At 39.0% G+C, this 16,527-nt stretch overlaps 1 protein-coding gene across 2 annotated transcripts; it reads left to right on the forward strand.

Annotated features, from left to right (window-relative positions):
• Positions 1-88: 88 nt before the first annotated feature.
• On the forward strand, positions 89-14,032 carry RB195_002687 (uncharacterized protein; the record flags this gene model as incomplete). 2 transcript variants are annotated; one of them, XM_064200057.1, is made up of 10 exons in its annotated part: positions 89-96; positions 5,832-5,970; positions 8,343-8,471; positions 11,222-11,354; positions 11,425-11,478; positions 11,543-11,664; positions 13,532-13,558; positions 13,657-13,757; positions 13,850-13,890; positions 13,986-14,032. In XM_064200057.1, 10 exons carry the CDS (start codon positions 89-91, stop codon positions 14,030-14,032), a joined length of 801 nt encoding a protein of 266 aa, XP_064055937.1. The 2 variants fall into 2 exon arrangements, with proteins under 2 accessions (XP_064055937.1, XP_064055938.1); XM_064200056.1 differs by lacking the exons at positions 89-96; positions 13,532-13,558; positions 13,657-13,757; positions 13,850-13,890; positions 13,986-14,032 and having other exon boundaries at positions 5,833-5,970; positions 11,543-11,691.
• Positions 14,033-16,527: the final 2,495 nt, after the last annotated feature.

Consider the following 16,527-nt stretch of genomic DNA (forward strand, 5'->3'; position numbering starts at 1 on the left):
ATTATCATAGTCTGTTGTAATGTATCACGTAGCATGAACAAACAATCAAGTGAATCGATTCTATTCGCTCCTGTCGCAAACTCGTAGGATGCCTATGTGAGTTTTGCTGTCTGTTTGTTGTCACCCATCACGTGATATCTCCTTCTTTTTGACTGAGCGCCTATTGTTAGTGTAAGGATTCCTGCACTACATCCATACTTTTGGAACAATAGTCTGGTCCCTATGATATATGTGTCACTAATACAATCTAGTTCTCAAGAAATTGTTCAATTCAATTGAAAGAAGAAGCTTCGCTTTTTTACCTAAATAATTCTTTGAATAAGAAATTCTCCCTCTCCTGGGCTATAGAGATTGTCTACAGAATCTCTTCAAAGTTCCAGCTCCGTTTTGTTTTTCAATATCGAGTTTATTGGAGCAGTTTTTAGGTTCCCACAAAGAACAAACCCTTGTTTTTTTTGTAATTTTAATCTATGCCTGAATCCTGCCGATTTCTAGGTGGTTTCCTTTTTTTTTAAGAACAGGTGCACAGAGAAAAATAGTATATTATAGTATAGTACGTGCTATGGGGATATCTGAAATTGGAAGGTGAAGCAGAAGGAAGGTCGGCGAAGAAATTTTGGCACCTGTTAAAATATGGAGGATTGTGTCGGTTCCAATAATTTAGGCATACCAACATGATCATCCTTCAGTAATTTTTATATGTAGTATTTTCTAACGAACACCGGTCCTCTCAATTAATTGTTTCCATTGAACCAGTCCATCACAAGGATCACTCATATTTGCAAAAACGAATAGAGCGAAGTTGTCTGGTGAAAGAATTTATTGGTTCCGCCTTCGTAATGAACACTGATCAAGTGGAAATGTCTGATGAGCCTTGGCGTAATAAGATGTTGAATTGCTTTTTGTTTAATTACACATAACAATTTTGATAGAGTTTACTGGCTAACGCTCGGGCAATTCGCCTTCTGCAGAGTCTGAAATGGCCGATTCAATTCACAATCTAAGCGATCAAATCTTTCCACAACTTTACAGACAAAGTCCAAGCTATCTTTTCCAAGCCCTAACTCGGCGACTTCATTAAAGTCATCTGCCCATTTCTCCCTGAATCAGTGTAAACAGACGGCTTCGGATGCGGTTCCTTACGACGTCTTCTATTGCATTGCATCGCAAGGGTGGCGCGCTGAAACCCGTACCACCCCAGATTCGTGGGGTGATGCCTTTAAATGCTCAGCTTGGATTGCAGAAGCCTAGCAGTGACCGCTGACTGATCGATCACTAGAGCGATTCAAATCTCAAACAGATTCGAATGTCTCATCAAAGTTTCGGTTTCTTATTAAGGTTTTCTGATTCAAATGAGACATTCGAATCAATCGCTCTGGCGACGACCAGTTGGCGGCCACTGCTAAGCTTCTCCAATCGAAGATGAACATTTAGTGCAATCGCTGCATTAGTGGTCGAAAACGTAACCTTAGAGTTTGTCTGTATAGCTGTGGATAGATTTGATTTCTCAGATTGTGAATTGAATCGGCCATTCCACTCTCTGAAGATGGCGATTTGCCGAAAAGTTAGCCAGTAAAATCAATCAACAAATTCGTGTACAGCTCATCAAAAGTCAATACAACTGAGCAAATAGTATGAGAGCATGGATTGAATCATCCGCGACTCCTCTTGGAGAAAAAACATCAGCAAACACAATGAGTAAACACGTGCTCTTCAAAAAACTAAGGTGTACTTGAGTACAAATCAGACTGCTTTTCCTTAAAGAAGTATCATCCCGTATAAGATCCTTACCTAAAATGTCTTTTTTTTAGTTCAATGTATCCATTTTTATTAATTCATTGCATCCATAGCCATTAAGAAAGTATGTTGAAATCATCAGAAATGTCCCAAATTTCGTACTAATGGCACACATGTGTCAATATAGGTTCATGGTTCATTTATTAATGATATGATTCGTTCTTCAGAGTTTGCTAACCTTCAGAGATCTTAATTCCCCAATAAAAATAAAACACTCGTGCTCTTAATTGTTTCTCAAAGAGTCACGTCCTATTTTTTCGGAATATTCTTCACTCGCCACAGCTACATACATAAGCTGTCGCATTGCAAGAGAAAAAAAATTGAAACGTACCGCTAGTACATAGGAGCTCAGGAATCGCGGTATCGATCGTGCAAACAATGTTGACAGAGCTGATTCACGACCGTTCACTTGCGATGCTTTTCACATTTTATAAATCAGACGACTATCCATCGTATTAAACAATAGCGTATCCAAAAAACCGCAAGGAACGTGATGAACGAACACATTGTGTCATCGCTCTGCTTATCTGCCGCAGTTACGACGTGCTAAAAAGTGACTGACCGCATGTTTCATTCGTTCGTGATTTTCCAGTGGCTACCCTTTCACAAACGTTTTCTTCGCTTTCACGTCATATCACACTGATTTTGTACCGTCCTTAAAGCACTGGGAAGCAGTGGAAGCAGGTGTCGAAATTGATTCACCTAAGAATTTCCAGTTTTGATTTCCTTCTCGACCTCCACGAAGTTTCGTCGATTTTCAAGGCGTATTCTGTTACAAAAAAAGATAAAACAAGGCATTTTTTCTCTTCTCGAGAAAGATTATCGGTTTGAAAGCAATGAGACTATTTTGCAGAGAGAAATATTTTTTTTCTGTCTTCTGCTTTTCTCCGTTGCAGTTGCTTTCTAGGTGAAGTTTAGGAGCTAGTTGCACGAATCTCTTCTCTTTTCTTTTTCCTCTCCTCTCTTTTTCTTCTGCATCTTTTTGCTTTCTATCAATAACTGAAGTTTAAAAAAACAGCAACACGTCCTTGAAAATACCAGTTCACAAACATGACTCGATTTTTTCTCATTCACAGCAAAAGTCTTTTAAAGACAGTGTTCATCGAGATTTTCAATGCCAGGCTTTCTCATTCACAGCTAAAATGCAAAATACCGCCTACGAATCCAAAAATCAGGAGAGTAAGTTGCGTCAAATTACCCAACGAGGCAGCTTTTTACACCAACAGAATCGAAAAAACCACATGAGCTGTATTTCATTACTCGCACGTTTGTCGGAAGACGCTTTATCCGCTAATTTCACTAGTCATCCATCTAGGAACATGGTTTTTCTTCGTCAATTCTATGCGTGTAAATATGTAGATGTCTCTTTGGGTGAACTAATCATATTGCCACTGCCTCCTGAATTTGTAGGCAGTGCTCATTTTTGGAGGTGACTTTTGCAAACTTGGCCCCGAACCATCCAATCTATGTATCAGTGGGAAGAATCCTGCTTCAATGGAAACAACCCGTATTTTCGAGGCAGGTCTACAGCAAGTTTAATACGAATACGTTTCGATCGTCTTGGATATGTCCTGAGCCCGATCTTTGAATATCGCCTTCATAGTAGCCGTAGGAACGACACTAGGACGAATCTAAATATTGAATAGCATTTCCTGGGATGATAGCGTCAATTTCGAGCTGCTTAGACGAGTTTGTTGCATCTCTGTTCACTACTTCTACACATGCGCTTCCATGCGCACATAATCACTTGGATTTGTCGTGAAACGACGCTGCGGCAAACCTGTACATGGGATTCCCAAACAATTCCCAATCTCAAAAATTCCAAAGTTGTATTGTTCAATTCCTGTGTTGAATTATTGCGTTTTTTTTTTTGGTTTTTGTTTCCCAACTATTAAAGTAATAATAGAGATGGCACAGAGCAATAAAAATAAACAATTACCTACGGAAGAATAGCGAATGTTAACATCCTCATGCATATTTTATTAGGAGTTGGAGGAGTTTTTTTTTTACTTTTTTCAAAGACAATTTAATGCTCACGATATAATATGTAACATTATTATTTAATATTTATTTTTAATATATGCAAAAGACGCCGTAAGAAAAAATGTCATCTTAAAAGTCAGACCTAGTACTTTGAAATAAGCTTGTATTTTATAGCGCATTAAGAAAATGAACAAAGATTTAAAAAGATCGGCATAACTGCGTGTCGGAAGGACTCAACATCTCTCATACATGTTTTCTACTAATACAGAAACATCACTAGTAAATTCTTTAAAAAATCCGGCTCAGGCCGATTAATCCGTCGCAAACCGTCGGAATCTTTAGGAGGCAAGATTAAGTTTTGAGATTACCATTCAAAAGCAAATGTTTGCTGATTTCAGAAATACTTCCAGAATCCCCTACATTCTCGGGATAAGCAAATGGGAAGCAGTGTGCGATTAACGAAGGCTAGGAATACTTCTTTTGTCCTCAGGCCACACATTTATTAAAACCAAACGCTGGACGTATACTTGGAATCATTCATTTGCTTTCAAAAGGTGTTTTCGAAACATAATTTTGCTCATTCCCAGGGATTCCGACGGTTTGCGATGAGCTAATCCGTCAGAGAAAGATTCTGGACAGTAGTAGTAGCGGTTTTGTATAATGCGGCACTAATGCGTAGCGTACAGCAAGAAACCCATGCGAGATGTTTGGAGGAGGGTTTATTAAACTGGTTTATTAACTGCAACTGTCGCATTGATGTCCACGTCACGATGATATGAGTGCACTTGTCGGAAGTGTTCAGTTTCTCCACTTGTAGTTTTACCAGTTTCGTCCAAATTTTGTCCGTTTTTCAATGGAAAATTAATAAATATAACAATAAAACAGAAAGGGATTTTGTAGAACTAAGTCGCAAAATCTTCGCGATGACTTAAAGGATAAAGGATAAAGTTTTTGGCGTTAGTCAATCCGCTTGGGATGCGCCCCCACGTTCACTTCAGTTCAGAATCGTTTGAGGTTTACGAACGTGTATCTGCCCTATACAATGACTTGCGGTGGCTAGCCGATGTGGCAAGCCAGTGCTTTTATCCTCCCAGACAAGTCTGGTACCAATTTATCGACCCCGGAGGGAAGAAAGGATTGGTGAGCACTAGGGCGGATTCGAACCTCCGATCGATCGTGCAGGAAGCGGAACCTCTAACCTCTACCCCACACCCGCCGCTATGACATATCGCGATGACATACTGCTTTCTATTCAAAGCCTTTTCATTTAATAATAAATCGTCTTTGAAAATAGGCGGAAGAAATTTTTCACCTATTGTAACGTAACATAATTCAACCAAATTGAAGAATTTCTGTGCAATGAGATTTTTTTGACTGTACGGTATCCACCGCACCTGTAATTCTACAACATTTCACATCGGTAAATTTGTCGTGAATGTTGTCCTCGAAGAAGTTTAAATGTTTGAATGAGTGAAGCGAAAAACAACTCGGAGTGAATGGAATCAGCACAAGGTCGTTTGCGCCGTACGTGAGTGAAGGCGCCTACGTTTTTTGTGCTTTCAAACATCTCTTCCCATCTTCTCTTTCTTCTTTCCATGCGCAGCTGACAAGGATCACCTAGGTGATAAAATTTTGCTTATTACATTGTTATAGTCTTTCATTTTTTATTTTATAAGATTGAAGGAAAGGATCACATGTTCTAGTGGACACAGTCTCGTGTTCCTTATTTGTTTTCTTCTGCTTCACCGCCGTTATTGTGACGTTGTGCTGATGCTGTGCTGCTTGTCGATGATCTCACCTCTCAGCTCATCTTAACTGTCAGCGTAATCACTTCTTAGTGGGTCTGTGACGAATATAGCATCACGTATAGTGAATAAACACTGCAGATTCCGGTCTCTTTTAGGAGAAATCGAACATTTCCCATTTTCATTTCTGTTTTTTTCTTCGACAAAGCGAATTCTACATTTTCCTTGTCGTGTTCACTTGCTCCACACTCAAATCACAACAATGATGATGATTTACAATTCTGAATCATTGTTTTTCTTCCGCAGAATGTTGCCGATACTGCTGTCGCTGGTTGCTCTCAGTAGCCAACAACAATGGTCCCCTGGAGACTATCCGAATCCACGAACTACTGGATACCAGCAATGCAAGATGAGATCACGAAGCAACGTTTGTGATCCAGATGAGGTGCGATCCTTCAAGTACATGTCAAATCATTGGATTTTAGAGTCATTTTGAAAAATCTGCCAACCTATGGAAGTTTAGACCTTACTCGAAACCACCGATGGACTTTATACTGCTATGTACTTAAGTTAGCATGACTGGGAAGCCAATCAACTTTTGGGATCTCTCTTTTTTTTGGATTGCGTTTTGTATATGTATATGTGTTCTTCAAGAACTATCAGTGACGCTTCATACTTCTATCTACTAATATAGTAAAATATGTTTGACGTATATGGCCAACTACTAGAATTTGAAGTCCTGTAACTTAACAGAAGATAGAAATGGAAGCGATACAGGAAGAGATGTGTTACTTATGGCAAAGAAACGAGTTTACAGTATTAGTCTTTTCACTGAACCGGATTATAAGCACGTGATCATGCCACCAGAACTTGTCCTTCAACGAAAGTGCCTTGTGCCCTGTTTTGATCTGGAATTTCCAACGAAAGTTGCATTTGCATGTAACACCGTTTTATATTCGGATCATGCACATTTATGGTGTTTTAAAGGTATTTAAAAGCAGTGAGATTTTTGATTTTTGGTTTTTCTCCAGGATTAGATAGATAGGGTTCGGATCGTAGATTGCAAGCATCTTGGTGAAAACCCCTTACAAATCCAGAAACCATATAGGTTGGGAACTGACCGCACTAACCACTATTTTTTATTTTCGATTAGAAAGAATCGGTAGGTGGCATACTTTTTATTTTTAAGACATTTTTTACTTATCAGATAAGTCGGTGCAAATTTCTTCGCAAATCTTCTTTCAAAATTCATCTCTTCTTCAATCAATCAATTCAATTCAATCTTCTCTGCTCTTCCAATCGCACCATTTTCCAGTTCTTATTTTTCCCAAAGAAGATGAGATGCAATTTCCATTCCACCGAAGAAGAAGTTGTGATAAGCTTACCTAGGTGTCCCTTGGTGCTGCAAAAGTGTGCAAAAGTCACTTTTCGAAAAGTGCACTTAACCCGGAGTCTTCTTACCATCCTCACCGGTTGGTATACAAACTGCCATACCCTCAGAGACAGGCCGTTAGCTGCCCAGGACCTGGACATGGTGCCCCTTGAATGGCATCAGTACCGTGGCAGCGAGGTGAACATATATTGAAAGGACTTCAACGCTGTCATACCTAAAAAGTGCATATGGCGCCGGTCACGACTGTAACGGAACTCCTCTACATGCATTCAAGAAACCAACGCAACCGATGTCACCAGGGTATTCATGATAGCAACAAGATCGCCGAAATGTGTCAGCTACAGACGTAGAGCCTTTCGTAGGTCATTCATTCTCAAGGACGCTTCACTAACGCGAATTTCACCCAATTATGGCGAAAGTGACTATCCGAAATTCTTGATTAAAGACGGCATACCCCGAAATTGACGATGTTCGGATTTCTTCACGAAACGATGTTCGGGGGTAGGAGCACATTGAGGGTATGAGCGTGATCACGTTCAGTTCAACATTATCGTCCTGAATAGCGTAGAGAACGACCTTCCTGTGCGAGATTTCCTTCAAGACACCTTATGACGCTACACTTGTGTACGTTGCGATCCTATCAGCGATCCATTGGTTTTACTTGAATGGGCCGCTGAAGAGCCTGATTGATTATCGTTTGCTCGCTCGCAGACGCGGCGCGTGCGCAGGGGTGGCACGTTAAAAGGTGTCTCGTAGGAAAATCCGTACGAAAAGGCTGTTTTCTAGAACGAGTGGACGATTGGAGGAAATTGAGCAGGATTACGCTAATGCTCGTGAACAACAACATTCGAGAGGGATCACAATATCGTCAAATTCGTTGTATCCTCCCTCTAATTGAATTATTTGCGCTAGAAAAGAGAACGAAAAACACATTAAAAGAAAACTTGCAATAGGTTTCCTTGCCCTTCATTTGCTTCTAAATGGTGAACAGAAAATGGTGAACATAGTTTTGGTGCTGTCGCGCGGACTGTGTAGAGAGATTTGCATTGCAATTTGGGGGCAGCTGAACTTCGTTGCTTACCTTTCAGTAGTTATACAGTTATAATATTGTTTCACAAATAACTGATGTTTCATGATAGCAATTTCACGGCTTTTAAAATTTAAGGGAAATATAATAATTTACTATATAATGATACATATTGTAACATTTATCTTTAATTGTGGTTCCGTTACTAACGTGGAAAACCACTAGTTTACTTCCATTTTTTTTTCAAAAATCAGTGCCTTATAAATTCTACGCGTCCACAGAATTCGAATCTGTTTTTGTATACAAAGCATTTGAAACAGTGCAGCTTAGCCGAAGATGAAATCTTGAGTACCTTAGCGGTCGTCATTAACACAGCAACAACATGCTTTTACTTCAGGTGCTCAGCGAGTCAGATCGGTATCGGCTAAACAACGAACTAACACGACTAGCCTCTCGGACAGAATCGACAGGAAATTCGTTCTGCACAAAGAAGGGTATGGATGCAGTGCTAGCGATTACGAGACAGGTCTGAAAACATGCGTGGTTTGATTCGAGCAATGGCAATTGTATTTCTTTTGTCTTTTTTCTAACATATCCTAAGATTCAATTTTTGGGATGTCAGTAAGAGAAGGTAGCACTTCTGCTGCTACTCTCACTAATGTGAATGCACGAAAACTATTCCTCAGTGAACTCTTCAAACAAAGTTCTGTGCATGTCGAATCAGAATAGGGGAAGATTAGGTACTCGAACAGAATAAATTTTAACGTGGTCAATCCATTTTATGTAGGAAGCCTTAAAATCGTTCCAGATATGCTCCATTAGACGATATTTTCTGTTTGACGTCCTCTGTCATTTATGAATTTTTATATCAGCCATATCCAGTCCTTTTTTGAATCCTATAAATTGGCACTTAAAAAGCTCAGTTCCGCTTTCTAAACTGCCCGGCCAGTTGAATCAACATTCCAAAAGAGGAAAAAAGTGCACACTTCATGTCTATTTATTTTGCTGCATCATACGCCTGTTTATTGTATAGGTAGCATTAAGATAAGGACACTTAACGAAAAGTAATGTTTAGGGGTTTAAACAAAACTAACTGAAGATGAATTTGGTAATCATGGCTAGATGTCTCAAGCGATTCCGGGATGAGGATCAAACAGAAAATGAATGTTAATAAATTGAAGGTCATGTTTTGGAAACTTTTCTGGGTATTTCACTTACACATACGCTGTAGTATAATATTGAAAGAATGCTACCTGCTATGTCATACTTTTATTTTCTTTCAAAAATTTGGAAAGTCTTATTTTTTCTGGTGGTGAGTTGAAAATCCGACGACGTTCCGGAAAGAAAAGGAAGAACGTAGAAGTGAAACAGCAGAACGTTTAGCAAACATTCGTACTCGTGTTCAAAGAAGGAGTTGTAGAAAACCACAGGATCAGAACGTGAACTTTTCGGAAGCAAAGAGAAAAGAAAGAAGAAGAAGTCGAACTTAAATAATCATTTCATTGAATGGCTCAGATTTAAAGTAGTAGTAGTTTGAATTTTGAAAAATAAACCATGTCGACAATGCAGATATTTATGTGGAATAATGCTTTCCATATTGCACTCGCAAGGTATCAGACAGAAAACGTGCGATTAATCATTTCTAGGGAAACTAAGGCTAGCTTAGATTTATTTATCTATGGTTATCTCCAGAACTTTGTACCCCTTGTTGACAACAAAGATATTTGTGAAAAATGATTCATTTGATGAAAAAAAGAAACTGTTATTTTGCTGGAATAGATGGAAAACCTGAATGTGACGAACTTTGACGAATTGGCTTCCTATATGTTATTTTGACTGAAACTACATGAAGATGCCTGAGGGAAGGGAAAAATCACCCATCTGTATGTGATTGGCTCGATTATTCGGTGCTTCATATCAGTTTTTTGAAGTAGTATATCACGATTTTGACGTGGTGCGGAACCCCAGGCAAAAGCGTAGAGTTGGTGTAGTATTATAGATTGCGGAAACTAGCGTGGTTCCGCTGATCTCCCACTGCTCAATGTAGTGGAAGATGTCTTTTTACGGAAATTTTATTTGCATCGCGCCGCATCCAAGTGCAAGCGATTGAAGATCGGTAGTGTTTCTGCACCAGCCTATTAATGTGAGGCAGATGAATAGGGAGGGCACCAGAACATGTACATAGGGGCGCGCTCTACCATATCTCTTAGGAAGCACAGCGGTTCCCACGCCGTTTTTTCTTTACGACGATTAGGGAAGGATAAGCAGAACCATGTTGGGTTCAATCCACTACTCGAACTCTACGGGTCCTCTGGCTTCCCGTACGACTTCAATTTCGTGATGCACTGCCTTCAACGCAGTCGATTTGACCATAGCTATGAAGCACTTTGGGACAAGCTGACGTTTTCCGCTTTCATATCACAAATTTTGGACGCTGACTGTACGTCAACTGCGCTATCTGAGACAGTCCGTGTTATCCATCAACTTCTCCGTTATCATTGCTTTAGGATATCATTATCCTAATGCTGAATGCCAGCTGTTCTTTACTTTTTTTGGAAGTTTTAAGTTACGACCTCACCGTTGATCATAATCAGTCAACAACCACCAAAGAAACAATCATGTCGAGATATATCGAGGTCTGCCCTGTAGTCGCCCCTTGTTCAAATGTAGTTTTCACAACATAAAACAAATCTGTGTAGTTGTTACTTACTTAATGGTAGCGTACTAAGGGATTGACATGGTATGGAAACACCAAAGAAACGTAGGATTCAGCTTTTAGATTGCGGAAGCGAGCTTGGCTTCTCTTATCCCCCCCCCTTATTCCCCTAATCGTCGTTAGAAACGTCGTGGAAAACGGCGTTATTTGCAATGTATTCGGCTGCAACGCGCCATTCTTGTGAACACGCCGCTTCTCCTAGCGAGCGGTCGAAGATTGCTGAGGTTTCTTCACAGGCGTATTCCAGTAAAACCAATGAATAGGCTACTGAGCAGAGCTCATACAAGAGTGGGCGTTCTAACTAAGAGGAATTGGGCAGCGCCACGCTCGTTTCCATAACCTACAAGCCGAACTCAGCTCTCAACTTTCCGCTAGGTTCTCGTACCACTTCAAAATATGGTACGGAACTAACATAAGGAGAAACATTACTGATGTGTGTTTCGACAGGTAGTGTTGGAAGACTATTGTTCTTCTTACGGAAAGAAATCAAGGTTTTCTTCTGATTAACTTCCGCATCAACAAAAAGCAATCAGCTAATTTCTGTTAAATATAATTCTTAGGGAACACAACAACTTGCTAATGGTCTTCGTGATTTGTGGCATATGGATGACCAATGCAAGAAGAGCGCAATATTTCTGTTAAGCGCTGATGATCGAACTCTGTACTTTGCACCACAACCAAATACTGCATTGAGTGAGTGAAGTGTTGTTCACATTCCCACTATGCATTTCTGCTATAAGTTCTCCATGGCTGAACTGTTTAGAAGAAGCTGAGTTCCAAGCAATATTGGCTTCGAAAGAAATGCAGCTACGAACAGGTCAGTAAAAAAATTTCTGTTCCCTTATCATCACTAGCGAGATGAGTATCAAATGTTTTTGAAGGAAATTTTGTGCCTGCTCTGGTCAATATTTTCAAAGAGATCGGTAAGAAAACCGACATTGATCCTGAGCCAACACCTGATGCAAATAAATTCGCACCTTCCATAGTTTATTACATCTGTGCGGTATTCGCTTTGTTGTTAGTCGTCTGATTTTTTTTATTATCCATTTTATTCACTCGTTCGTCTCATAACTTGCACCCTTCTCTCTAGTGTTCTGGATTCGAGGTCTTTGATTAAAATCTTCTTTAATTTCCTGCATGTGTATAAATGTATACATAGGAATACACACCGCTGTTATTATTATAAACATTTTTTTGCAACATCTTCCATATTTCCAGTGTTTATTGTTATAATTCGTCGGCACAGCTAATGCAAAAGATAAAACACAGAATACATAGAAATTCATTTATATTTGGGGAAATTCATTTAATTTTTTAAATTTTTCTGTTGTGTTGTGTAAATGAGGCAGTATAATATATCAGCCAAAGCTATCGTAATCCAATTTTTATCGTAATCGCACATTTCTCTTTGCCCGACTGCTGTGGAGCTGTTGAAAATTGACATATTTTGATAAATCATTGAGAAGAGCTCTTAGCAACAAATTCTGATCTCTGCCAGTAATCTTGATCCTAAGGTGAGCTGGGAAAACCCAAAAATAGGAGGAGGGATTTTCGCAACTCGGTTCCAAAAGAATTAAGGTGGATAGGAACGTCAAATTTTACGGAAATGTTGAAAAACCTGTCTGTCCGATACCGCCATGCTCTTTATGAAATTTACTGTGAGTGTCGTCATTCACCTATGTGTGAAGACAACTTTGCACGGATTTCTTTCCTATCCCCTGGATGTAGATGTTTTTTAACACCGTAATGCCATTGAATTTCCTTTTTTGAGTGTTATTATAAAAATTGTCTTTGCTCGATGAGGAATATCTTTATTTCTCTCTTGTTACGTCAAATGGCAAAACTTTCTCAGTGGAAGCCGTTGCTGAACTCACCAAAACACGGGTATCTTGCTTCAGAACAAAAGACTTCTCTATGATTACTATATTGAATTACTGTTACTAATCTTGCAATGGGAAAAAGTGCGAAATCTCAGATTTTCGGCAACGCGTCAAAATCTGTATGTCTTCAAACAAATTCCCATGACTCAGCTCATAGTTTATAAAAATGAATTCGGCTCAAAGTATGTTGTAGAGAAAGATTTTTGCTATCATAAATTATTTTTACTTTTTCACGGGTACTTTTCGTTCTCAAAAAAGCTAGTTGAGAAAAAGTTTAGAAAAATGCTAAATTTCTCAACTTTTTCCAACTAAGTTTCAAAAAAACCATAGGGTCCCTAGGAAAGATTCCTTAAGCGTTTTATAGCGCAAATTTTCCCATACAGAACGCAGCCACCTTTATTTTCCTCCGTCTCTTCATTAGTGTGTTATTCATGTTTATTTCAAGCTAACAAAATCCGATCTGTCCAGCAGTACTTTCCAATTAAGACCTGATTTTAATCGCTAAAATAACCTCCACATAACTTTTGTATGTGGCAAACAATGCTCTACAATTTCAAAAAACTGTCGGTGAAATTCATCTCAGTGATTTTTTCTTCGGTTTTGCAAAAATCTAGATTCCGGCGGGGATCGAACTCTCATCCGTTCATTTTCATTGTCGATGAGTAAAATTGTTTGTTATTAATTGGAAATAGTGTGAAAGTTGTTTTAAAACGTGTTCTTCTTTTCCAGCTGTTTTTTTCGTTTTGCAAAAATAATGGTTCCGGCGGGGATCAAACTTTTGATCTTCTCTTTATCAATGTCAAACAGTAGAATTGTGTTGCCGAATACACATTCAGAGCGCACTTATCTTTTTAAATTATATGTCTACATATATATTGACTCACTTCCAATTCTTGCAGTAACGTCTACCTCGTGCTAATCCGAGCAAATATAGCTGGAGGATATTTTTGGTGAGTAGCCAGTGTGGAATGGGCCGCGGCCTACCGCTAGCATCTTCGACAATCTGACTGCCTTCTAGTTAGTCTTTCTTTATTATCTTGACACGTCTTTTAATCTTCTTGCCTAATGATAATCATTTATTGGATCTATTTATACCCTAATTGCAGTATTTACAGATGTACCACGATATTTCCGCTCTTTCTTCTGAGGAGAGCTTCATACGTTTTGAAGAAATTAACTCCGAACCAAAACCTTCAGCCGAGTGGCTGGCAAAGAAGTAAAAGTTGACAGATGCATGGCTCACTTCTCAGCCTAAGACGACGACCACAGCCGCACCCTCGGATCAATCTTCTATACTTCTTTTCGCAGTACTTTGATTTCTTGTTTTGATTACACTCATCGCGCTACTGGTAAGAGTTTTTTTCCTTGCAAACACTTTTTTCGAGACTATTTGTGAGCTTTTTGAAATTCGATGTTTTCTGCTATTATCATTATTTCTGCTCAGACTTGCGCTGTAAAACGAAACGCTGTGAAACGGCAAAGGAATCGTGACCGTGAAGTCCAGCAACATCTGGAGCTAATCGAGCAGTCTCTCCGCTCGAGGTGTTTGCTGCTCGAAATAGAAGACTAAAACCATTTATTAAATTTATTATATATGAAAGTCCAATAAACATCTTCCTCTGTTGTCTTCTCACTGCACTGTTCCACATCTCCATTCGAGCTACCTGGAACACACATTATTGCAGGAATTCTACAGAAAATCAAACACAATATTCTAACCTTGTTTAGATCAGTTCATCGAAAAGTTGAATGATTTTCTACCTCGATTATTATTTTTTATCTTCTTCCACGTGGCACAAGTCACGCGGCATCTTGAACATATAATTAACATGAACATATAATCTCTAGTTATTATTTATTTTATTAATATCGCTGTATTACAATATATATTTTGTTTTACTTGTAGCATTACTATTTTTGAGATAATTTATTATTTATTTATTATATCGTATTATTTTAATTAATTTGTTATTTATTTATTATTTGTTTTTTAAATTCTTTTTATTATACCCAAATTTTGATTGCTGTGTGGGCAGCTATACTGAACGAGAAAACGAGGAACGAGATGAGGTCGTTTTTAGGAGGGTCTGCGAGGGGGGGGGGTCGTTTTTAGAAGGGATTTTTCCCAACTATACTTGATACTGAGCCTACCGAAGGCCTGACGCTCTCCCTTCTGAAATGCCTTTGCATTACATCAAATTCCTTTCTCCTTCTTCTTCTTTCTTTTCCCTCTTCTTTGTCCTTCCTCCCTCTTCTTTCACTCATTCCCCTCTTCACGTTTCTCTTCTTTTTTTTCTCCTGCCCCATTACGATAACCTCTTAGGAAACCCAACATGCGCTTGATACTGATACTAAAACAATACACATTGCAGTAGATAGTATATGACCTCTCGAGCTGATCGAACTATTCCACAGCATTAAGAAGAAAACTGAAAGTTAGAGTTATTTGTAGATAGCCACAGCAGCACACCCAAGAAGAGAAAAAAGAGGTCACGTCCGCACATCAGACACCCAGAAAGGTGGCCGCTTAGTTTAAACGAGGCCACACTCTGTAGCTTGTTTCATCGAAAATTCGGGACGGCCATAAACATAGTCCATCAATAAAAACGTCGACAAAACGGTTTGTTTGGGGTTAAAAAAAAACTTGTGGAATATTAAAGAGACCTACCCTCGCCACATTTTGTATAAAGCAGTAGCCATGAGTTTCGTAACTAGAGCTTAGGTGGCCCTTGTTCGCTCTCGGTCACAAGCACAATCAGTAAAATCTCTCACTACCCCACCCTTTAACCGAATGAAGGTAACTTCTAAAGAGTATACGAAGTTGTGAACATTTCAATTCATAATTATTATACAGGTATCAAGCAACAATCAGATCACTTAACAGCGGTGACTGAGGCATATTCCAAGGAGGAAAAGGAGAATTCATCGATTGGGAAAGTAATGTAGATCTTTTAGAGTAGCTAAACGATTTTAATCACATACATGTGAAAACAAACCACAACAGAACAATATTATACATTTTACTGCACAAACTAAAACTGGATATAGGAAAAGTACGTGAAGAACCAATTCAGATTTTGGATGTTTCAGTTTGAAAAGTCAACGAAGTGCAATCTGAACTTATACTCACCTTAAGTATTCACCGGACCTGGCTTCTACTTAGCCCAACAAAACAAGGAGACTAGGATCGGAAGGACAATAACGTTCGCGAACGTCATTGTCGTTGAAATATTCCCATTTGATACATGTTTTTTGGAGTAAAATGTCAACTATACTGTCCAAAACTAAGGAAAAAATCATTAAAATGATACGACTATGTACGACATAAAAATCCGCAAAACTTTAGAATTTACTGCTATTCCATGTGAAATTTCTGTGTTAAAGGATGAAAGATAAAGTGCACGGCGCTGATCAATTCGTATTGGACTGTACCTACGCGTTTGACTTCAACTCACACCTCGTTCGAAGTTTGTGAACGCGTGTGCAATCCTACGGTCAGAGTTTTCATCCTCGCAGATAAGTTACCAATTTGTCGATCTCTAAAAGATGAAAGACCTGGTTGGTATTGGGGCGGACTCGAACCTTCGATAGATAACGCAGCCACAGTGGAACCTCTTCTGACATGCGCTACACCCACCCTAATCTTTTTTGGTTTTTTCTATAAACTAAACTTAGGGGAGTTCTGATTATAAAATTCAAAATACTCAATTATTGACTTCAGCAACCAATTCAATTCTTGCGTAAGATGCAGCTTCGAAATTGTAGACACGAGTTACAGTTGCCGCAGTTACCGCATGCAATTTCAGTTCGTTTGAGTAATTAAATGATGCGTTAGATGAACGTTCAGCTGGGAAAGAAAACGAAAATCTCAGTAAGAGTGAGATCCTGCGGGTGAATGTCAAGGAATGAGTGACTGTATGGAGTCTGTGAACATTAGGGCAGTTCGGAAATACTGTTCTTATTCCAGTTCAGCATCACCACTGATC

This window comes from Necator americanus, chromosome IV (genome assembly GCF_031761385.1).
Source record: "Necator americanus strain Aroian chromosome IV, whole genome shotgun sequence".
NCBI classification, from domain to species: domain Eukaryota; kingdom Metazoa; phylum Nematoda; class Chromadorea; order Rhabditida; family Ancylostomatidae; genus Necator; species Necator americanus.